Raw genomic sequence first — 25,144 nt, forward strand, 5'->3', positions numbered from 1 at the left:
CACACACACGCATTTTTCAGCGCAAGGGTCAAGTTTGGATCGATTAATTTTGGAATGTGTACAAAGACAGAGCACCCAAATATTCATGGTTTTAGTGTAAGAGCAGGCAGTAATTTGGTAAATTCGGAAAGAGCTTCAAAAGGTGTTTTTAGGTCAAGGGCTTTTGTTGGTAACTGATTAATAAGATATGTGGCAGTAGTAAGAGCCTCGGGCTAGAAGGACGCAGGTACTTGAGATTCAATCAGAAGGGCTCGAGTTATTTCTAAGAGGATCCGATTTTTCCTTTCGACAGTGCCATTTTGCTCGGGAGTATGTGAGCACGATGTTTGGTGAATTATCCCTTTCGCTTCGCAAATCTTTTTCATTGAGTCATTTATGTACCCCCCCCCCCCCCCAATTATCAGACCGAAGAGTTTAGATGTTGGTTTTGAATTGAGTTTGTATCATGGCATAAAACATAGTGAATTTATCAAAAACTTCATATTTGTTTTTTAAGAAGTAAATCAATTTCATACGAGTGCAATCATCAAAAAATAACACGAAAAAATGGAAATTTTGTCCCCTGAAAACATGTGTGGGTCCCCCATACGTCTGAATGAATAAGTGAAAAAGGTAAATCAACTTTCGTGTTATTTAGTTTATGTAAGGCCCCATTCCCGGTGCCTTACTTTGGTGTTGAATTTACTCATAAACACAGTTCTAAATATCAGTGTTAATTAAAACTTTCGCGGAATAAATAAAACTTCAAACATTCATTACAATCATTCAACTTGTCTTTAAAAAAACATAACATAAAAACATATTATTAACATCATGACAAATCTTTCTGCAGATGCCAGCTTCTTCAGATCCGCCATGTGTCCTTCTCTCAAGCCAGTTGTCTCAGTCTATTAACCTGCGTGCATACTAAAAGTCAGCTACGCTGAGTGAGTTCTAGTTAATCAGGAAACATACAATACATACACTTACCTTCATATATGCATCCGAAGATGCATACATAAATACTTTACTTATTACCTTTCTTTTATACATTCATTCATTCATACATTCATACATACGTTCATACTTCATTACTTTTATGTTGTTCACATACTATCATTTCCATCTCATATTTTATTAGGGTCTGATCCCTTCCTTTTCTATCTCAGATATTATTAGGGTCTGGTCCCTTCTTTCTCTATCTTAGATATTATTAGGGTCTGGTCCATTTCTTCTCTATCTTAGATATTATTAGGGTATGGTCCCTCCATTCTTCCACACTCGTGCATACTTTCTTCACATACCCATACCATTCTGTATTTCGATATATACTTCCTTGAACATTCATACATACTCACACACCATATATATACCATTCATACACATTCAGTTTAAAGGGTATGCCTATGACTTTTAGCCGAAACGAGAAAACGGGATGTTACAACTAATATAACCATAATAAATATCTCTCTAATTAATATATCTACATAATTTAACTATAATAATTAAAAAAATATAAAACTCATTTAGTTTTATAATTTATTTACATCCTTTTTATTTTATCTAACAAAAATACAATTTATTCATATGATACTAGTTCTTTATATTAAAAAAACAATTTTTTTCCACTCAGTTTATTAGCATATATCAACGTGTAATTTTTAACAATAAATATCAAAACATAATATTTTTTTTCCATTGATATATATAAAAAAACTATTGTCATAAATAATAAAAAAAATGCCATACACATGTGTCCATTAAATATAAATAATAAATATACAACCTACACAAAATTAAATATAACCTACACTTGTTTTGAGCAATAAAAACCTACAACATACAAAACAACATACAACTTACATATTAAATTCGACATCAACAGTTATATAAACTACACAAGTATACACATATCCTACACGTGTGTAGGTTATATGTTTTTCGTGTGTAGGTTATGTTTTCTTATTCTTAAAACAAGTGTGGGTTATATGTTATTGTGTATGTTGTATATTTCACATTAATGCAAACATGTGTAAGATAGATTTTTGTATTATTCATCACAATGTAACTACGTGTTGATGGATATTGAACAGTTAAGTTGGAAGAAATTGGTTTTAAATAGAAATTTTTTTAATGTATGAATAAATTGTATTTGTGTAGGATAAAATTTTCGTGTGTAGGTTATATGTTTTTCGTGTGTATGTTATATGTTTTCGTGTGTGTGTGTATTTTATTGATGATGAATTTTGTGTGTATGTTATATGTTTTCTTATTCTCATAACAAGTGTAGGCTATATATTTTTGTGTAGGTTGTATTTTTTTGTTGATATTTAATGCTAACACATGTAAAATAATTTTTTGTATTATTTATCACAATGTAACTACGTGTTGATGGATATTTATATATATAATTGAAAGAAATTTGGATAGAAATAAATTTTAACGTATGAATAAATTGTACTTGTGTAGGATAAAAATTCAAGAGACAAAAAATAAGTTATAAAAATAAATGAATTCTTAATATTTTTCAATTATAGTAATTTGATTAGTTATATTAATTGAATATATATATTAATTGAAGAGAGAGATGAATTTTTACTTTCTTAATTTATCTTTAAGCTTTTAAAAACTAAAATAAAACTAGTGACTCATATTCATTTCTCATAGTAATTTCATTTCTCTCTTGAACCATCATATATATATATATATGGAATGGATATTTTGATAACCATGTTGAGTTTTAAGAACTTAAGAACTCAATTCTAGGCTACACATTTAATTAAATGAATTGAAGTATGTGGTTGAGATAAAATCTGGAAAAAAAGACAAAGTATGAGAGAGAATAAATATGTAAGTGGTTACACTAACTTTTACGTCCGTTACACATGTGTAAAAAGTCGACTCGGTGCGTAAAAAATTCTGTAATTTTTTACGTGTATGTAACTTACATATATTACGCATGTGTAAAAAAAATTCGAAAAAAAAATCGTTACACTGAGTTCTTTCGAGTTCTTTAAACTCAAAGGGGTTCTTAATTGAAATCTCCCCTATATATATATATATATATATATATATATATATATATATATTTAGGATCATGTGTGAACTATTTTGAAATTGAGAAATTTGAGAACCATTTTAGAACACAAAAACACTCATTTAAAAAAATTAAAAAAATATAAAATAAAAAAAATTATAAAAAAAAAGCAAAAATAAAAACAGTAAAAAACCAAAAAATTTTATTTTTCATCCCGGTTTCATAAAAAAATAAAAAAAACTGAAAAAAATATCGGTTTAGCAAAGTTATACATATATGTATAATACATATTTTTTAATTTTATACAAGTTATTCTGTATACACAAATGTACAATTAAGATAAATGATAATGTATATATGTGTATATTATGTAAATCGAGATTAAATAAAAATATACATATGTACATTATCATTTATCTTAATTGTACATATGTGTATAAAGAACAACTTGTATAAAATTAAAAAGTATTGTGTATGTTAAAGAAGAACGTATGAAAGAATTAAAGTATATATATAGAAGAATGATGAAGATGTTAAGTATGTAATACGTACATTCAGGCACGTATATGTGTATGTAAACTATGTTATCTAATTTATTAGAACTCACTCAGCGTAGCTGACTTTTAGTATGCATGCATGTGAATAGATTAAAATAGCTGGCTTGAAAGAGACACATGGCATGATCTGAAGCGACTGGTATCCGATGAAGAATTGTCATGATGTTTTAAATACGTTGTTTTATGTTATGTTTAAAGACAAGATTTGAATGTTTTGTATTGATTGGTTGACCTTTATTATTCCGCTAAAAGTTTTTAATTAACTCTGATATTTAAAACTGTGTTTATGAGTAAATTCAACACCAATGTAGGGCATCGGGTACGGGGCCTTACACTCACCCTATATATATATATATATATATATAGAGAGAGAGAGAGAGAGAGAGAGAACGGACGGTTGACAAATGTGATCTGCAACCCCTAGGGTTTCAGCTTGGGGTTTGGTTAGCCACCGGTCTACCAAAGTCACCTGCAGGTAGAGGTCTTTAAATAACTTCAATAAACCAACAAAGAATTATATAATACGAAGACAATCAACGTAACGTACGAAGAAGAAGAAGGTGCATTGTTGGCAGCCATTGTTGAACAACTAACCGGCATGATTGCTATCTCAAAACAAAATCTTGAATTGTGACATTTGAATTTGGGTTATATAATATTTGAATTAAAATTAATCAATTCGGATGACATTATTAATAATTTTACTATTAAAAAATATAAATACAATACATAACAATTAGGGGCTACACCCTAGTCGTAAAGCGGGTGGGCCGGACGGTAACATTTTTCACTTATTTTGTTGTCGATAAAAGAAGAGGAGAGAGAGAATTTGTCACATTAATATCTAAGTAACATCTTTGTTAGAAAAAAGATGCAACAAGTTCTTTCATATTCATATGCTCCCGAGTTGTTGCCTTTTGGTTGGATTCTGGTGTAACATTTCATATCGTGAATAGTTGTAGATCATGACAACACATGTAGTGTGCTGGGATTAGACATCTTTATTCTTCAAATTCATATTTTCTTAAAAGTTTGTTGGGATTAGACATCCTAGTTCATACATACATAACAATTAATGATATAACAGAATCAGTTATTGCCTAGCAAGATTTGTCATTTCCAACTTCCAAAAGGACATTTTGGCACATTTGAAGAAGTTATCTGAACTCATCCACTCATGCCACCTCGGTCGGCACCCTAAGCCCATTCCAAACACCACTTATCACACCATCTAACAGTTATAAACAATCAATCAAAAACAAGGCAGCCTTTTTCCTTCTCCAAACCAAACAATAAAGGAAAGTTATAACAAAGTAAATCATCTACAAACAAACTTATAGCATTTGTAAATATAGTTATGTTATTTCTTTGAGTCTTGAAGTGGTTACTAATTTTACATTGTACATGTCTTTACAAAAAAATGCAAATGATCTAAAATAAGATTACAGTGACAAAAACATATAACACCAACTATTATTTGAAAAGTAATACATACATAACCACTACTCCATCAAGTTGGACCAACATCAACTTTAGATGTCTTTACACACGACATACTCGGTTCTTGGATTCCCAACCACTTTCGTATGTATTCAAATACAAGTTCATCTCTTAATAGTGCTCGGTGAGCACCTGGGATTCCTACTCTCTCTATTGCTTCAAATTCATCTGCCTGTAGAAGTTTGGGTTTGGGTTCGGGTTCAAACAAGTCGTTTCTTTAACAAACAAGTCAGGTCGGGTTAACCACAAACATTTCTTTATATATTTTGTTGGATTTTTCTATAAATGGTTAATGTGCTAATAGCGACTCAAAGCAACACTTTTAAATACTATTTTTTTTACTAAATTTGTTGTTTTGAGGTAAAAACAAAACACACATCCACTAATACATAATCAAATGTGTTAAATTACAATCTTTTACTCTTGTTCCAAAAAAGAACACCCTTTTGACTTTTGTGGTCAAATATGCTAAAAGTCTAAAACTCTATTCAATACTAGATCAACTTTGTTAGAAAAACTAGCACCAACATTTTTCGATTATATTCCGTTTCACGTTTAGAAAATTTAAGCATCACTTGTTCTCCAAGATTTTGAAAATTAGTCATCAAAATTTGAACATAAAGACTTATTTGTTTGACCATAATATTTTGAAGATATAAAAACATACAAATAAATAAACATATAAAGTAAGTTTAGAGAAAATACCATTGCAGACTCGGCGGGAACTGTTCCATCTCCATCCACATATGAGTATTCAGGCTGCTCAAAAGAAAACAATTAACGCTATATCACATGAATTTATGTTGATTTGGTTCAATATACATAAAGGATCCAATGGTTGATCTAGGAACTTGAATGGCCTACCAATGTATGGCATATATCAGATGGGTTGTTGATTGGATCTATTTCTGAACCATAACTGCAACATAGTAAGCACACAATTCAATAACAAAACACAAAAAAAAAATATAAATAAATAAATAAAAATTGATTCAATGGTTTTTTTAAAAGATTCATAACAAACCAAACATCAAAAGGTGTATCCAACGATGTTCCATAAATGTTGTAGAACTCAATCCCTTCGGGTAGACGCACGTTGTTTAGCATCTTGCGTGTAGTGGCAGCCCATTTGTAGATATCTTGATTGAATGGCAAAGGTATTGACTTCTTATTATACTCTATCTGTCACATAAGCCAAAAGGAAAAGCAATAGAGTTGACTTCAAATTAGATGGTCAAACATACCATTTAACAGTGTTTTATTGTGAAAGAGTTGAAAGTAAGTACCTCATTGTCTTGCAATGCTTCAACAAACAGCTCCACACATCCAGATGAGCTATAAGTTTCCAATTTGACTGAATCTTCATTTTTTTGATCTTTTTTCCAAACCAAAATTTCAGGTTTCTTTTTCCATTTAAACTCGGGGTTAGGTAACATCTCGTATATAGATGGGCATTCCACCAACTGAAAATACAAAAGGATATGTTGGTTATTACACAGGTCTATTTAATATATTAAGCTAACAGAAGATGTTTGTTTTTAATGCATACAATCTTCTAAATACTGTTTATTCAAAGATTGAGGTTATTGTTAGTTTGTTACAATAAGGGTTAACAGTTTAATACCATAAAAAACCGAACATACCTTTTCACTTTGCATGGAAAAGTCTCTCAACCCAATTTTCGGGTACTTAAATCTTTAAATTTGTGTAAAAACACAAACTTGTGAAAAGAAAACTTTTTAATAGTGACTTTGAATGAAGTGGCATTCCAAATGTGCAAAAATGCTGACAGGGATATAACTTTTTTAATCATATAAGATGGTGTAAAATTGCATATAAAATGATCAAAAGTTGATAAAGTAGTGTTTCATGACAGCAAAAGAGTGTGCTTGTAGCCAACATTTATCATTAATTTCACAAACGCCTTCAGTGATTTAAATATATATTAAAATTTTGTTATATTTTTTTTCTATAGCATTAATCCTTATAAGATCTTTTTTGTCATCACTAATTACGCATTACCTATCTATAAATAATTTTAGCATAACAAAATTTTGCTTTACCCAGACCGACCCATTTGGCATAAACATAAAAACCCTTTGACCCCAATACATTTTGACCGGTTACTAAACATGGAATATTCCCACCACGAAATTAGTATCCGTATTACCAGTTGATGCATTGACCATCTTGATACAAAGAAATAGCTTTCAAGTCCCTCCACAAACTGTAATCCAGTTAAAAGAGAATCGTTGATGCATCCAGGTGCACCTGATGCACATAATAACATTAAACTCATCAATCAAATCATGAGCTACATCTAAAAGTGAAAAGAAACATACCTTGAAAAGGGGTTGCAATAGTTATCCACTTGTTCACATATTTAGCAAACACCTATACCAAGTAAAATCACATGTCATTCTTAATCACATCCGCATAACGAAAAGGAATATTTAAAAGTTCATACATCAGAATGGAGTGATATGAAACATGAAACTAGCAATCCGCCCATCGAGTGTGATATAAGGTTGACTTTTCTACCCCCTGAAGCATTATATGCAGCCTCCAGCTTTTCTTTTAGCCCATCTATTGTTTGGTCAATTCTACCAACAATATGAAGCTTAGTCTCTAGGCCAATAATTACTTTGAAAGTTGAAACACACACACTTGATTAAAATTAAAAACCTGTTGCTTTGGCGGAAGTCATATCCGTATCCAAACAATGTAGTCCCTTTCTTGTACCCATGATCAACGAGCATATCGATCATGTCATGGAAATGGTATACATCCGTCACATGAAAAAGTTTTATCAACTGAAATGTGACAATATACATATGTTTGTATGGTCTTGTTAAATAACATAATATAAAATATATAGCTAAAAAAAAAAGATTATGGTGATTAAAAGTTACCAATGAGGGATCCAAAATATCAATTGCATAAAGCCCATAATCATCTTGTGGAACGACAATATCACAAGTATCATCCAATGCTTCTGTGTAGCCTGAAATTCTAAAAGACATAAACTTGTATCCCACCCACCATTGTTAATATCATCAATTAAAACACATAAAGTAGTAATAATTGATGCTCCATTCATTCAAACTTAATAAATAAATAAAAAAAGAGTTAAGTTAAGAGGATGAGGATGAAGGAACCAGTTTCCGGGTTGTAGAGGGACCATAGCCGCTTTCGAAACTGTAGATCGGCAAGAAGAATACGGACCCAAACTCGGGTGGTGATCCCGAACCAACTCTTTGGCTTCGAGTTCAGTATGGTCCCACCTATGCCGCTCACCAGAAGTACTGGGTCAAGATCACCCACGGAGCTCCGCCCACCGAAGCACCACCAGTTTCCGCCCCCCATTCAAATTCAAATGAAATGTAGCTTGTTGGGTTGGACTTCCTTTGTAGTCAGTAGTTGATCAACGGAAGACAGATGCTAATAATTAATAATTTTATTATCAACAACGGAAACTGGAAGAAATTGATTGGGAGAAGATAATATTCGTATTAATATTCTCCAGGATTCTTCCTATTTATTGTTTTTGACTTTCACCCCTTCTTTCTTTGCTTATCACGTGACACACTAAATAACGGCAACTTCCTTTGCTTCCTTCATTTTCTAGAGCATATACACATGAGAAAAAACACAACTCATATCATGTTTTGACTCATTCACTTTTAAACATCAAAAACTCATTTAACAATAAATACACTTTTAAACTTAGGTTATTTATCCGTGTGCAACATGGGTTGGAATTTAAACGACGACATTATAAGAAATACAAAAAATGTGTTAAATTGTTTATGTGTATATATATATATTATACGATATATTAAATTACATATTAAACAATATGAAAAATATATATACATTTAGGAAATTCATAAATATCCATATGTTTTTTTTGTTACAAATAAAATTCAACTTATTTAATACTTTAGCCCATTTGAGATAAAAGCAGTGTTCAGAAACTGGACCATATTGGTTGTCCAACCAAATAAAAAAATGGTTGGTTGTTCGCAAACCAGCTTTCAAACCGAAAACAACAACCGGTATAACATTAAATATTTTTAAAACTGAGTAGATGTACACAATAGTTCATGCACCGCCTAGTGATAATAATAAGTCGGATGCACTACCTTGTCTTTTATAAATGTTTGTTTTCTTCATGATTTCTCATTAGAGCAATATGAGATGGGCATAGTTTTATTTTGAACCTTGAAGTGTCAAGTGACACAAAGATGGTCATATTAGGTGTCAAGTGACATAACTTTATATTTGTTTATTATATTAAGGATGAGTTTTCATTGTTTTATTTTTTCAGCGACACCGGAATAGGCGTTGTTGGTATTAAAAATTGTAAGAAAGACAACCAGTTAGATGGAACTAAAGCAAATGTGTTTAGCAAATTTAAATTTTTATTTTTCAAATTGAATTCAAGTTAAATTAAATAATAATGGAATTCCATTTGAAATATACGACAACGGACATGTAGATGCATCAACTGAAACATTAAAACAAATAGGTACAATCTTATATGTTAGTCATAATATAAAATACATATGTATCCCCTAAAATTTAATTATTATAAGCAGGTAAACAAATGATACTTTGTTGTATAACTCCTGTTAGAAACATCGTTCTCCGAATATATAAGATGAGCTTTTGATCTTTTAGACATCGCCTTATCATTTGACAAAACAAATACATTTATAAAAAGGAATCATATGAATGGTAGAAGAAGTATAAAATAGCATTAACGATGAATTTAAAGTGTAAACAACATGAAGAAAATTAAAATTGACCAATCACCTCCTACAGTCCGGTTTGGTTTATACACCCATAATTATAAAAATCATATACCAAAGCGTTGGTCATGATTTTACACAACTTTTAGTGGGGTACCACCTTTATGTTTATTGTACCAGTGACGAACTGCCGTTTTTTATAAAACAATTTCATTTTAATATTCTAGTTTAACGCCTAATTAAATTTTATTTTATATATTTATTTAAATAATGAAATAGTTCCTGCATATTTTTAGGGGAGCTATAAAAAGTTATCATCCAATAGATACAAGTAAATTTTATATGAAAACCACGTGTAATATGATGTTTGTAACCCAAGTATATAATATATGTATAACACTGTATAAACATAAGCGACTGATTTAAAGGCAAATTTCATTTCAAGATGGTAAGTTTGGCCGGTTTAATGGTTTTAAAATCAACCAAGAAGACACCTAGTTATACATGTAATTCAGATATGCTTAATAGTGCGAATAATACAATATTAATATATGATGCGCAATATAACATACATAATTGGATGTAGGACTTGTTGTATATAAGGTAAATTGATTGAAGAGGAACAGAGCTATGAAAGTCTCATTAGGTGTGTTTGTGAGTACGGACACTATCAAATAAAGGTGTTTAGTGCTAAGGAATGAAGGAGACCAAAAAAATTTAGTTTTCGTTGTTGCTGCTGACGGAAATCACTAATCACTAATGGATATAAACAAATTTTACGGTAACTAATATATACTGTATATTAGATTATTAGTTGTCTACGTAATTAGGGATACACAACTTAAAGGAAATCACTAATTATTAATTGATAATACAATTTTTTTTCATAGAAGAAAGAATTCAAAAAATCAAAGAATACATTTAGTTATGTATATGGAAGGTTTTAATTTATTTATTTTAATTTAGTTATAAATATTTATGACCTAAAGATTCCAAGATAGAGTGCCACTTGGCAAAATATTAGGCCAATTAGGGTTAATGTGGTTCAACCATCATTTTTGTTTATTATAATAGTAGATAATCACCTACTTCTATATTTTCTTTCTATAACTAAAATACTTTTATTTAAGTATCTTATTTTTATTTCATATTATTTAAAAATAAAATAAGTTCTACTAATTAAATTTACATAAATAATAGAAGTCATATAAATAAAAATTTAAAATTACATAAACAGTAAATAAAACAAACGCACGCAAACATAAATATAAAAAGTTACATAAATTATGTTAAAAACTCTACCTCACTCTAACCGACTATTATTTAATAGACCATATATGCTCCACTAAATCATTCGAAGCACATGATGAGCTTCATTGTTACGTATATTCATGAATTTTCAAGTGTCCTTCGAAATCTACTGCCGGACCATGGTTTGCTGGTTCAAGTTCTTCACCCTCATCATCTGACAAATCGGTTATTGCGTCTCCTTCATCTTCAACGATCATACTATGTAGTAATATTATTTGAGGGAAAAAAAGAATTACTGTTGTATTAAAGTTGAGAAAAGAAAATAATATTATTTTATTAAGATACTATTGACTGAAGTTTGAAAGTATAGAAAAAAAATTATTTGTTAATTTAAAAAGAAAAATAATTAAAGTGGTGGTCGAATTGGTTTTAAAATATAAAAGGAAATTAATTACATTGGGCCTACTTATCATGTTAGTTCTATCCAGTTTTTTGAATATGGTCTAAACTGAACATCACCTCTAATGTGCAGTTATCTAATTCAAAATTCTGAACAACGTCACGTCAGAACTGAACACCCCACTAAAGATGCTCTTAGCAATGAAATTCAGTCATTTGAAAGACTTAATTAAGACCTCCCAATCCTTCGGTCATTCAGTGTTTTAAAGTTTTGTCTTTGCGGCTACCAATCCCATTGGTAGATAAGAGCAAGTTTAGTATTTTATTTTTATAACTTTTACAAATATATATATATATATATATATGTGTGTGTGTGTGTGTATATACAGGGTAAGAATCCTAAGATATCCCTTTAGAAATTGAGAACTTTAAGAACCATTTTAAGTCACAAATAAAACCTCTAAAAAAATATTTAAGAAAATCATAAAACAAAAAAAACAAAAGTTTTTAAAAAGTAAATAACCAAAATTTTATATTTCATTCCGGTTTCATAAAAAAACAAAAAAAAATCTTCGTATTATACACATGTGTATAATTTTATTTAATCTCTAGTTACGTAATGTACACATATGTACATTTCATTTACATTAAATTGTACATACGTGTATAAAAATATGTATAAAATTAAAACAATAAGTATTATACATATGTGTATAATTTTGTTAAACCGATATTTTTTTTCAAATTTTTTTATTTTTTTTTTATAAAACTGGGATGAAAAATAAATTTTTTTTGGTATTTTTACTTTTTTATTTCGAGTTTTTTTTGTTTTATAATTTTTTTATTTTTTTGTTAAAAGTGTTTTTTGTGGTTTAAATAGTTCTCAAAGTTCTTAATTTCAAAATAGTTTTCACATTATATATATATATATATATATGTATGGTTTTATCATTTAAGAACTCTTAATTTTATTAAGAACTGTAAAAACTGATTTTAACCAATCGTTTTATTTTTATCATTATTTAGTTTTTATTCAACATAAGGTTATTAACGTAAATTATCACTTTCAATCATTCCCATGATTTCTAATCTCCGTATATATCTGATTAAAATTCCTATTTTTTCTCCTAACTAATGTTGTGATATATTATAGGGGCAATTTCATATATACCCTTACAAATATTAAAAATATCATATATACCCATGCAAAACTAAAAACATCGTATATGCCCTTACAAAGTTATTAATATATCATATATACCCAATTCATTAAAAAAACTTAAAAAATGACCATATTACTCTAGTTTGATTATATGTTATAAAAGGTTTTCAATGTAGACCATTCGATGTAATAAATCTTCAAATGGTTTGCAATTTTGAAGAAGTTACGAGGGACAATTTGGTTGTCGTTAAAGGCGAGAAACGTCGATTAAATATAAAATAATTACATAGGGTATAAACAAATTATCTAATAGATAGGGGTAGAATGGTCTATTCGTTAAAAATGGGCATATATGAAAGTTAATTTTTTTAAAATAACGGTAAAATGATCATTTAATAAATTATTATTAATTAATAGGGGTATATATGATACTTTAATTGAGTTTATAAGGGCATATATGATATTTTAGTTACTTTGTAAGGGTATATATGATATTTTAAGTTTTGCTTAGTATATATGATATTTGTAATATCTGTAAGGGTATATATGAAATTAATCTATTTAAATTACATAAAAGAGTTTTTTCTCTGTTTGACATGCAATCCTCAAATTCTTGTGTCTTTAAATTTTTCATACTCCTAATCTTTTGTATGTATTTTTTTGTCTTAGCGATGAAAACTTGTATATATACACGTATATATTTACATATGTGCAAGTGACCCGTTTATAGGGTTATTTACATACATGTAATTTACATACTATAACATTTACATATATGTAATTTCGTTTTTTTTATATGTAAGTTGACCTATTTGTGTAATTCATCTATTTAATACGTTCAAGGGATGTATTTACATATTTACAAGTTCCCTGTTTATATATGTATAAATTGACATATATGTAACTCAATAAATTATATACATGTATATTACCAATTAACACGTATTGATTAAAAAAATAAACATGATTGACATGTATGCATTTACATTAATATTTCCATGTAATTTTGAATGAAACGTGTAAATTAAAGTTTTCAATAGTTAACATCGACTTTCTTACTGAAAAACAGAAAAATATTCAATAAAAAAATATATCTGGTGGGGAAGTCAAAAGATGAAATCGTATATAAAAAGGAGTAAAATTAGAGAAATAACTGAATTTAATTTAGTTAGTTTTACAATTATACCCTTATTCTAAATAAAATGACTATTCAATTTACAGTTATGCCATGATCATTTACAACCATTGATTTATCCCATCAATGGCTTAAAAGAGTTCTTAAAGTTCTTAATAAAATACAAGTTCTCTATTGAAACTAACCATATATATATATATATAGGGGAGGGTTATCCTAAAAATAAATAGTTTTCTAGGAAGACTAGGAATTAATCATAGCCATTAGATCATATTAATCAATGGTTGAGATCAAAAATTACCAATAACCGACATAGTTTCTTAGAATTACTCTTTCAGCATATAACCAACATAGTTTCCTATAATTGTTTTTCACCATCATTTGTAATGCCAAATGTCAAAGATTTGTTGGTTCTTATCATTCCTAGAAAACTCTTTATTCTTATTTGAACTCTTATATATATATATATATATATATATATATATATATATATATATATATACTAGTTTGATCATCCCGTGTTACGGGAGTTTATTCAAGTTTTTGTTTTTAAACTTTTTGCTATATTATGATGATTTATTTTATTTTTAGCGTAGTTTTGTTTTAATTTAATACACATATATTAGTTTTTTATTATATTTTTTAGCGTTTGAGTTTTTTCAATTGAGATGTGTATGTTTTTTTAGTTTTAATGAACAAACATAAACGAACACGGGCATGTTGATTTTTTTTAAATGAACAAACATGAACACAAATATTTGTCTAATGAAAAAGGGGACGTTGATGTAGTTGATGATGGTGGGTAGTATCGGAAGTTAACCGGCAAAGGAGATGATAGACCAACAACCGATAACATGTAAAAGAGATAAATTAAATTAGGGTTTAACGATGAAAGTGTTTACCAATAAATGAGATATTATAACCCATTTAAGGGCTATTAGGGTTCGGTAAGAGCTATAAACCGTGGAAATTATTCTTTGATGTTTAAGGGGTTATTTCACAAATAAATGAGATGTTATAACCCGTTTAAGGGTTATCCGAGTTTGATGAGACCCATGACCCACAAAAATTATTGTTTGATTATGAAAGAGTTTCAGAAATAAATGAGATGTTATAACCCATTTAAAGACTATCCGGGTTTGGTAAGACCCATACCCGTGAATTCGGGTCAAATGCATGAGAAGCCTCCATTTAGAAATCAAGCAATCTGGTGGCTCTAGAGAATGGGGGGAGCAACCTGAGAGTGACACGTAGGATTTCATGGTAGGCAATTATATATATATATATATATATATATATATATATATATATATATATATGGGTGGGTGGGTTATAATAAAAAGAAATAGTTTTCTAGGAAAAGTAAGAATCATTCTAGGCCATTGGATTTATGATCTAATGGTTGAGATTGGTAGTTTTAAACTACCAAATAGCTTCCTAAGAATAAGGATTTATGCTACATAGTTTCTTAACTCTAAATTTTGTGTTATTCCTACTCTTCCTACAAAACTATGTATTTTTATTTTAGCCCTTTTCTATATATATATATATATATATATATATATATATATATATATATATATATATATATATATATATATATAGGGGTGGGATCTAGAGAGAACTCATTTTAAAGAGAGAACTAGTAAAAAATTATTTTTAACTATTTTAAAAAAATTTATTTTGTGATTTTTTTTCTTTCCTCATTCTAATAAGATGATATTGATACTAAAAAAAAAAAAAACCTTGTCGGTGTAGTACTGTAGTGCATATGTGCACTAACGCCTATTGCATATATACAATAGTGTTTTATTGCATATAATACAACACAATTGCATTATCCAATACACACTATTGAATATATGCAAATACGACACTAATAATTGTATGCAAAACACATTATCGCATATATGTAATACAACACTAATGCACATATGCACTATATCGATTTTTTTTTAATTTTTGTATATAATATAACACTATTGCAAATAAACAATACAAACAACTATATATATATATGCTATTCAACACTATTTCAAATATTAAAATGCACACTATTGCACATATGCATTATAAAAGGTGTATTGCATATATGCATTACTCGTTATTTTTTTTTATTTTTTTTATTTTTATTTTTTTGTGGTGAAGAATAACAACATATAAGAAGGATGAAAGAAAACAAATTTTAAAAATATTTTTTTTTAATTAAATTAAAAATACTTCATTATTAGTTCTCTAGTTCTCTCCATAAAATGGAGTTCTCTCATGATCCTCTCCCTATATATATATATGGGTTGCATAAAAAACAGTTTTTTAGAACTTATTTTATTTAGAAATTGACAAGAGAATTAACATGAAACCAACTTGGCTGGTCTGAAGATGAGATGAGAGAGATATTTTTTATCTACTAAGCCCTGGCTGGTTTTTGGATGCTTTGGATGGATGGGTCATTGGGTCTGGTTTAAAGAGTTTCAAGTTCGTTTTTTGTTAACTCTTTAAGAACTAATGATGAGAAAGTAATAGTTAACTTGGTGAATCACAAACACTTTTGGATAATTGGTTACCACATGTGGTAAACGTCTTTGTTTAGGGAGTCTGTCGAAACATAATTCCGATGAAAGTAAGCAATAGAGGAATGTGATTAAATCTTCGTTCTTGAGTGAGAACGTTAAGGTGGTAGAAGGATCCATAAAGCGTTAATAGAAACATTTCTCTATGTGATGTCAATTTTAAGAAGTAACAAATAATGGTGCAAATTTCTAGTGACTATCTAGAGTTCAATACCCATGTGCAACGTGCCCACACTTTTATTAAAAGTTCATTCATACGCTCGAATTAATATTCATAATATTTTATGACGTCGCCAGTACACATATTCACACACAAAATCTAAGGCTTATGCCTAAACAATTTTTATAATCTTTTGGTTATTACGATTATATGATGTTCAATTCATGTTTCAATATGTCGATTTTTCAACCCCCTTAAATTTGGTTTTATGTGACGGGTACGTAGTAACTGGAAGATGGACACACTTGTTTTTCGAACCTTTAACACCAAGGTTTTTAAACCTAAGGATAAGCAATGCGTATAAATCTCAATCAAACGTGGGACCTGGTTGCTAACCTGGAGGGTTCGAAAGGGTGCTGGAACTTATTAGGCTGAAGCATACCAAACCAAACGTCATATGAACCACAACTTTAAGTCGTCAAACGTGACCATTTTCCTTTGTGAATAGAAAGTGGTTGCACTCCAACTCTTATATTGCATACAAGTCATGGTGGTTCATGCAACGTATGTTTCCTAACTCTAAATTGTTTATATTGTGGTTTTAATTGAAAACTTCAACAAGTCATGGTGATACATGAACACTTGAATTTTTCAATTCGATTTCTTTATGAATATTAATTTGTATTAGAAAATCATGGTGATACATGAATATTCTAATTTCAATTTAATATAGTTTTCATGTGATTTTAGTATTATGAATTTTTTTTATCTTATTCAAAGGGTTTAAATATTTTACTCTAGGAAATCTTCACTCGTTACATTTGCTCCGTCAAGCACATGTTCTTGCACATTTCTTCTAGTGACAGATTCATCATATACAGTCTCACAATCACTATCGAAAACAAAAGCATCAGTTTTAATCAAATCATTTTGAGATGTGCCAACATTAACACTCTCACATGTTACATGATTGTTCAAATTGTTTTCAATAGAAATATTATTACAGACAAAGTTATCAAATAATTGTATTCACACTTGACTCAAAAAGTGAATTTAAAATATTTTTCTCTTCATAACCCGTGTACTTTTCCTCACATTCACTTCCTTTTACACAACTTGCCGAAGAAAATGAACTGATGAAAGAATGGGATTAACAGTCTTGGAGACGAGAGGAACAAATGCCTTCGGTTTTGGTACATGAGCAATACCATAAATTATCTCATCCTCAAGTGGGGTATTGACACTGAAGTGAGGTAGGCTAGTATAATTCTCGTTAAAGGAGGTGGAACAGTTGTATTAGCATAGCATATAACTGTCTTTTGTTTCACCCTAATCTGTGCCCCAATGATTCCATTTAATTTATCATAGGCTAACTCAAATCTTTCTACAACTATGTTTCTTTGAGCTAAGTCTAACTCTAGCTTCTCAATTTTAGCATTTAATTCTACAACACGTTTTTCGTGATGCTCAGCTAGTTTATTAGACTGAACACGTTTTTCATTTTGGTTTAGCCATATCATTATTGTGAGTCATAATCCTAGTGGCAAATATCTTTTTAGCTTTCTTTTAATCATTATTTTGACTTTTAAGAACAAGGTTTTCATCAATCAAGGCCGCATTATGAGTTCTGTAGTTCCTAACCTTATCAATACAAGCTTGAGTGCAAAGTTTATGTACCTCAGGAATGTCTGAGATAGCCTGAAGTGCCTCAGCATCTGAATTTGATGAAGATTGGTTCTCATCCACAAATGTCATCCCAACAAAGGTCAGAGGGTTGATCAACTCCTCAAATTGGTCATCTTCCCAATCTAGTTTTGTTCCTTTAGCTGTCATAGTGATCATGGCCTTCGAGCTCGACTCAGAGTTCCCTTTTGAGGTGTTTCCTTGACCGATTCTTGGAACTCTTGATTTGGAGGAGGAGCTTTGAATGTGCCTTTTATCACTTCTCCTCAAACCTTCATTTTTTGACATTAGTGAACTTGATGTCATTTGAGGCCATTGGTGGATTTTTGCACTCCATTGCAAAGTGCTATGTCTCGTTGCAGTTGTAACATCGGAGCTTGCCTTTGTCGAAACCAATTCCATTCCCATCCGAATCTTTGAAACTGTTATTGCCGTATTTCTTCATGAAATTGGAGGCCCTGTGAACAACCATGGACATCTGATACTTGATGTCCATTTTCTTGAGATCTTTCTTGTTGATCTCGCGAATGTCTCTATGTTGAAACGAAGGAGGTAGCAGATTTCCTTGTATTAACTCCTCGTGGCTTGCCATGAAGGCATGATAGTGCTATATGAGAGTCATCAACATGAAGAGCTGCAGGCTTGATTCCATGAGCCCTTAATGCTTTCACAACATCTTTATCAACTGCACCTTGGAAGGAATTTGAGCTTGAGCCTGATGGAGCTTGTGGAGTAGTGGTGGTCTTGAAATGAAGGATGAGTTTTGAGTTTGTTGAGTGGAAAACATCTTGACCCATTAATTGCATGCACTGTGGGGTTTGCATGGCTCAAAAACGTTGTGCTAACTCCCGAATCGGTAGAAATTCCAGTATGGTTTAGAGAGTTTATGTGATTACCCATTCTAAGTTTGTCATCCATCTCAGATGACTTGATGATGGAAGTCAAATCAGAAATAGTGGTGATTTGAAGGTTCGTTGTTCTCTTGATGGTCACCACGCTACTATTCCAGGTATAAGGCAGGGAGTTCAACAACTTATCATTGATTTCAATATGATCATAATCAATTCCTGCACTTCTTATCTTAGTAATCAAAGTCTCGAACCGATGAAAGAAACTGGTGACCGTTTCTCCTTTTACATGGTTAAACATATTAAACTCCCCCTCTAACATGGCCTTTTTTATGTTCCTCATTTTAGTGTTTCCTTCAAACTGGCTAACCAAGGCATCCCACAAGCCTTTAGCGGTGGTGTGATCTCTCAAGGTTTGAGCAATTTCAAGTGAAAGGCAAAAACTAAGAACACCATATGCCTTTTGATCTTCACTCAACATTCTTCTATCTTCGTCATCATAGGAGATCACAGGCTTGGGAACTTGACCATCAGCAGTAGTGGTCATGGGAACATGCAGACCAATCTCAATGGGTCTAATAAGATTATAATATGTGATTCTGATGTAATTCTTAAAACGCCATTTGAATTCTTCAAAATCATTGTCCCTTTTAAGTAGCTTGGGAGGCTTACTTGTAGTTCCAGCCTCATTTTCAAAAAGAATAGCTCCTAACTACTTAATTATCAGTTACCATGGCTTAAACAAACTTCAAGGTCAAAACAGTCCAAACAGTTTCTGTGAAGAATTTACAAGTCCAAAGTAATCGAATGTCAAAGTAATCGAATGGCCAAACATTTTTTGTGAAAAGATTGTAAGTATTATGTAATCGAATGGCAGTTTCAATGTAATCGAATGGCTAAAGTAATCGAATGACAGAGTAATCTAATCGAATAGTGAATTAATCTAATCGAATAGAGAAACTAATCTAATCGAATGGAGATTCGATTAGAATAGTTTGGGATTCGATTAGAGATCTTTTTCATATTCGATTAGAATATGTATTTGATTAAAATGCTTTTGTAATTAGATTAGATTTCTTTAGGAGACTCGATTAGATTACTTCAGAATTCGATTAGAGAACCTTTTAAAAAATCGATTCGATTACTTTTGAGCAAATTACGGAATGTACTTTCTTGACTTCTTTTCAACCTTTTCTTTTTAAGGAAACTCAAATCAGTCACTTCACAACTTTTGGATCTAAGAAACATCCATTTTGAACACTTTCAAACCCAAAACTTGTAAACTAACACCTTTTACACCACAAACAACACCAAAACAAACCACAATTCAAACCCGAAGCAAGAAAACTTGTACTTTTAAGCTTGTAGACACACTTTTCTTCAACTTTATGAACCCGTAACCCACTTAAACACTTTAAAAGCCGTCTTTATCACACAAACAAGACCAAATCCAAGGTTGTGACCCAAGATCCACAGCTAGTAGAGCCCGAAAGCTCAGATACCAATTGTAGATCCAATCAATGGAGTAAAAAACACAACACTATACTATTTGGATCAATCTCAACACTAGCTAGCTGAAATCACTAGTGAGGAACCGAGATCTCGGATCTTGTCTGTTGAGTTATTTACCCGAAATGGATAAGAGAGAAAGGTAGGAGAAGGATAGAGTTGGTAGATGAATAAGATAATTTGCAAAAAGTTATGTTTGCATGAGTATACTTCACGTTATATAGGTGAAAGTATCTCATGCATCTATTATAACTTGGCCCAAATGGACTTTGTTTACATGGCCTATGGCCCAAACATATAAAGCAAATAAAACTGACTAGCTAACTAATATTAACGTTTACAACACGAGTAAATACAAAAGACTAATATATAAAACGAGACCTTACACCTCTATTGATAGGGATCGAGTGTGTATTTCATTCGTGATTCTTCTTCAAAGCTTCCAATTGTAATCCTCCACCTTGTAGTTTCTAACAAAATCAATATAACATTTTTCTTGAAATTTCTATCAAAATTAATAAATCCCATATTTAATTAGCATTTGTTTGATTGGTAGTTAATGTTCAAGAACACACATAGTCATCTCTATAAATATCCAAGAGCATGTTCATGTGCTTATTGATCCAGATCTGATCAGAATCAACATCAGATCTGGACAATTGATATCATAGCAAAATTAATCTAATTAACAAGTTCAGATGCTGAAGTGGATTCGAGACATTAGTTGAGTGTTGAATTTGTCAGATTTGGAGAAATTGAAGAGATTATGTACGATACTCTTGATCAAATTGAAGAATTTATTGTTTTTTTTTTCTTAAGAATTTAATTACAAATAAAAAAACAAATAGTTGCTTATCCCGGCTCAAGATGGAGTTGTTAGACATCCACAGCTTCAAGAGAAACTGAAGAATGGCCACATAACTTATTTTTTTTTTGTGTATATACTGGATCTTTCAAGTATAAGCCAACTTTTGCCATTAATTGTCTATTAGTTTTGTTAACAGTCATTGCAAAACAAACCGCAATGGAAAACTATGATCTCTTAAACTTAAAAGGATGGCGTCAACCCACTTAGAGTACATGAATTGAATAAAGGTGGGCATAAAACCCAGGTTTGAACACGACCCGCTGTATCTGATCTTGAACCGAACCCGGTTCTACCAAACTATTCAAACCAGGTACCGTACCCAAAACCGAGCCGGAACCAGCTCCTACCTGACCTGGTTCTTATTTTTATTGACAAAACTCGAAACTATTTTGGTTCCTTGAAAAACCTTGTTTGCCCACCTCTAATAATGAATATCTTTATGTTGAAAAATAGTATAATTTAAAACAACCTATTTCGAATGAGATTGTGTTCATAACCTTTTTGACCTGCGTGTTTTGACCTAGACCAATGCGACAGTCTTTCAAAACAACCCGTTTCAACATGTACTCATTATGGTCATGACTTGTTTTGACCCGCGCTCATTTTACTAAAACAACCTGAAGTTGTTTTGATCTAAATATAAACCCGACCCATTTATTACACAGGCAGAATAATGAACACGGTATCATTGGTATGTTTGTAAAATACAACTTGTTAAAAGAAGAGGCATAATGTGTGAAATTTTTCATCAAAATGGTTTATATTTACATGTATAGTATGACCAAAAACCTGACAAAGCAGATATCCATTTACTAAAATTATAACTCTCACCGACTTACTAAAAATATTATATTTTAACAAATAAACATTCCAAATGGCCCGTTTTGTCGTTGTTTGACCCACATTTACCTATCAATGGGCTAATTAACCCAAGTATGGCTTTTATTGACATTCTACCAGCTTTGACCAAATAGTCAACCATTGAACTTTTCCTAATCTTCCAAAAGAAATGACCAATTGGATATAGCCAATGTCATGTCTATACCTTCTTCTCCTTAAGTTGTATAGAATATGCATATAAATTTTCTTTACATTTCCACATATGAACTTGTCATATATCCAATGTTGATTGCTTACTTCATGTTGGCATGGACTATTTTCCTACACTAATTTATCGATCAGCAGCAACCTTTTAAATGGCTCATATAACATCTTGGTCCTGAATAATACCTTCGAGCTATGAAATTTGAATCTAGAAAACTCTAAAAAAAGTGATGAAACATCAGTCTTTAGTCTTTACCAGTGTAACAATGAGTATTAGAAGCACCATGGGGAAACACCATAGCCCATAAAAAGAAAACATCATTTTGAGAAATCATGGTCCTGTCATGAATGGAAAAAACGATACCAAAAAGCATATCCAAATCAATAAACATATCTACATAGAAGCTAGATTTTGCTTAATGGGTAATTGAACCAATTTAGTAGCCCATAAAAAGATATCATCATTTACAGAAATCATGCCCCTATTAAAAATTTAAAAATCATACCAACAAGCATATCTACAAACAAATTACCATTTTTCAGGCTTTGACAAGCCTTAGTGCAACCTCAACAGCAGTATTTGCAGCAACAATGACATGAGCTGCCTGTCCCATCAATAGGCCTTGCTGAAGAACATGTGTGTGTCGTCTATGTCCCACCATAACTAAGAAACCATCTATATGACACCCCATATCAATGTAAACAATCAAAAAACAACTATTTTCTCAAATTCATATTACTCATAACATACATGGATTAACACTTACATTTTGAAAATGACACCTTTTATCACCCGTCACCAGCAAGTACAAAAAAATGCAGAATGTGTTGTACGCTATTAAACATGTTGGGAATGCAATCTTCTTCTTTACATTCTTGTGCATATTAGCAATCTTCCTATATTATTTATATAATCAGGAAATTTAGTTATAACATAACATTCATGTTTATATTAGTAAAGGAAATTAAAAGTAGTACCTCTAATAAATTAATCTCCTTTCTCACAAAGGTCAATATTCTTTTCTTTGGCTTGCATTCTGACATTACCAACTACAAGGCCTCTACACATGCTAATCCTTAGTTATTTCATTCCTTGATGTTTATCTTCATCATTATACTGTAGTTGATATGTTGTCAAGTGGGGCCATTAGAATGGAGCACGAAATTCACATAAGTGCATTTGCATATGTATTTAAATTGGCGTCTGCAAATTCTGCATCAAAATCATAAAATTAATTAAAGCATTTAAAACTTTCATGTTCCTTTCCAAGAATCATTTTTCCCTCCACATCAAGTGTATCATAGTGCTTATGAGTTCTATAGGGACTCTAGAAGAAAATATTGTTATGTGTGTGGTAACCCAAATCACCTTGCAAGAAATTGTAAGACCTGGCATAAACATAAAAAAGAAATGAATAATAAGTTTAATCAGTCCCGTTCTAAAGCTGCACCCAACACAAGAACAAGGACCGATCGATCTGAAGGTTCTTCCAGTGAAATGGATGTGAGATCCAAAGACTGTGAAATCAGAAAACCTTTTTGGATAACTAAGAAGGAAAGATCAAAAAAGGGTTCTAATATTGAGAAATCTAAGAACCCACCAAAAACAAATGAGAAAAGATGTACAAAGATCGAAAGATCGGAGGATTTTGTTTTGAAACAAAGAAGAAGAAAGTCCAATATATCTTCTAAAAACAGGAAACATGAATCTGATGGGTTCCTAAGGACCGTTCTTCTAATTCTGATTCACCACAAAGTTTCATTTTTCAAAATAATAACATAAAATTTAGTGACTTCATGGTCGATCTTCCTAAGACAGCTAAGTATTGTGAACCCATGTCTAATTAACTACTAATGTGTGTAGGGTCAGTCAAGAAGGCCTATCAACAATATTTGGTACTTAGATAGTGGTTGTACCCGACACATGACTGAAGAGGAGTCCTTATTGTTTGACGTTCAACCGTTCAATGGTGGACACCTTTCATTTGCTATATACATGGGAGGAAATATTGTAAAGAGAGGAAAAGTTTCAAATGGCATCTTAACGTTTGATGATGTCAATCTGGTGGTGTAACTCAATCACAATCTTCTTAGTGACTCACAAATATGTGATCGACAGTTCTCCACGTTATTCGCAGAAAATGAATGCTTGATTCTAAAACCAGGTTTCAAGGTCCCAAAGGTATGGATTCTGATTCGTACTTTGAGGCATAATGATGCTTACGTATTGGACGTGAACAGTTCATACTCACGTCAACTGCTTCATGTTTAATTTCTAAAGCCTCGAAGACAATTCATCTCTATGGATTAGACGTCTTAGCCATGTAAACTTTAGAAATTTAAACAAACTTGTAAAAGGTGAACATGTGAGAGGCTTGCCTATCAAAACTTTCTCTTGCATTGAAAAATGTCTTTCATGCTCTAAATGCAAGAAGCACAAGCTCCCTAACATGCCCAGGATTGTCAATACCATAGACTCTATTCTTCAACTGTTACATATGGACTTATTTGGTTCCATTCATCCTTTGGCAATTGGCCAAAAAGCCCGTTGCCTTGTTATTACCGATAATTTTTCAGTTGGACCTTCCTTCCAGGGCACAAGGATGAAACCGCACATTTTTTTATTATATTCATAACTCTTGTGGGGAGGCAGGCTGACAAGAAGGTGGAGTGTATTAGAAGCGACAA

At 31.0% G+C, this 25,144-nt stretch overlaps 1 protein-coding gene across 1 annotated transcript; it reads right to left on the reverse strand.

Annotated features, from left to right (window-relative positions):
* Positions 1-4,202: 4,202 nt before the first annotated feature.
* Positions 4,203-8,461, reverse strand: LOC143538099 (phospholipase A(1) LCAT3-like). Its single transcript, XM_077031726.1, has 11 exons — positions 8,232-8,461; positions 7,986-8,077; positions 7,759-7,886; positions 7,541-7,676; positions 7,416-7,467; positions 7,244-7,344; positions 6,360-6,536; positions 6,098-6,255; positions 5,938-5,992; positions 5,779-5,832; positions 4,203-5,245 (listed from the first exon to the last, which is right to left on the reverse strand). Exons 1-11 carry the CDS (start codon positions 8,437-8,439, stop codon positions 5,084-5,086), a joined length of 1,323 nt encoding a protein of 440 aa, XP_076887841.1. The 5' UTR covers positions 8,440-8,461; the 3' UTR covers positions 4,203-5,083.
* Between the last annotated feature and the right edge of the window lie 16,683 nt (positions 8,462-25,144).

The sequence above is a fragment of the Bidens hawaiensis genome, unplaced genomic scaffold (genome assembly GCF_021521415.1).
Source record: "Bidens hawaiensis isolate Kalapana, Puna unplaced genomic scaffold, B.hawaiensis_p1.1 tig00011469_1, whole genome shotgun sequence".
Lineage (NCBI taxonomy): Eukaryota > Viridiplantae > Streptophyta > Magnoliopsida > Asterales > Asteraceae > Bidens > Bidens hawaiensis.

Coding starts and splice junctions, on each gene's coding strand:
- LOC143538099 (XM_077031726.1), bottom strand. CDS start 8,439: ATGGGGGGCGGAAACTGGTGGTGCTTCGGTGGGCGGAGCTCCGTGGGT. Junction 6,537..7,243: donor GATGGTCAATGCATCAACTG/GTAATACGGATA, acceptor TTGTATTTTCAG/TTGGTGGAATGCCCATCTAT. Junction 5,993..6,097: donor GATACACCTTTTGATGTTTG/GTTTGTTATGAA, acceptor ACTATGTTGCAG/TTATGGTTCAGAAATAGATC.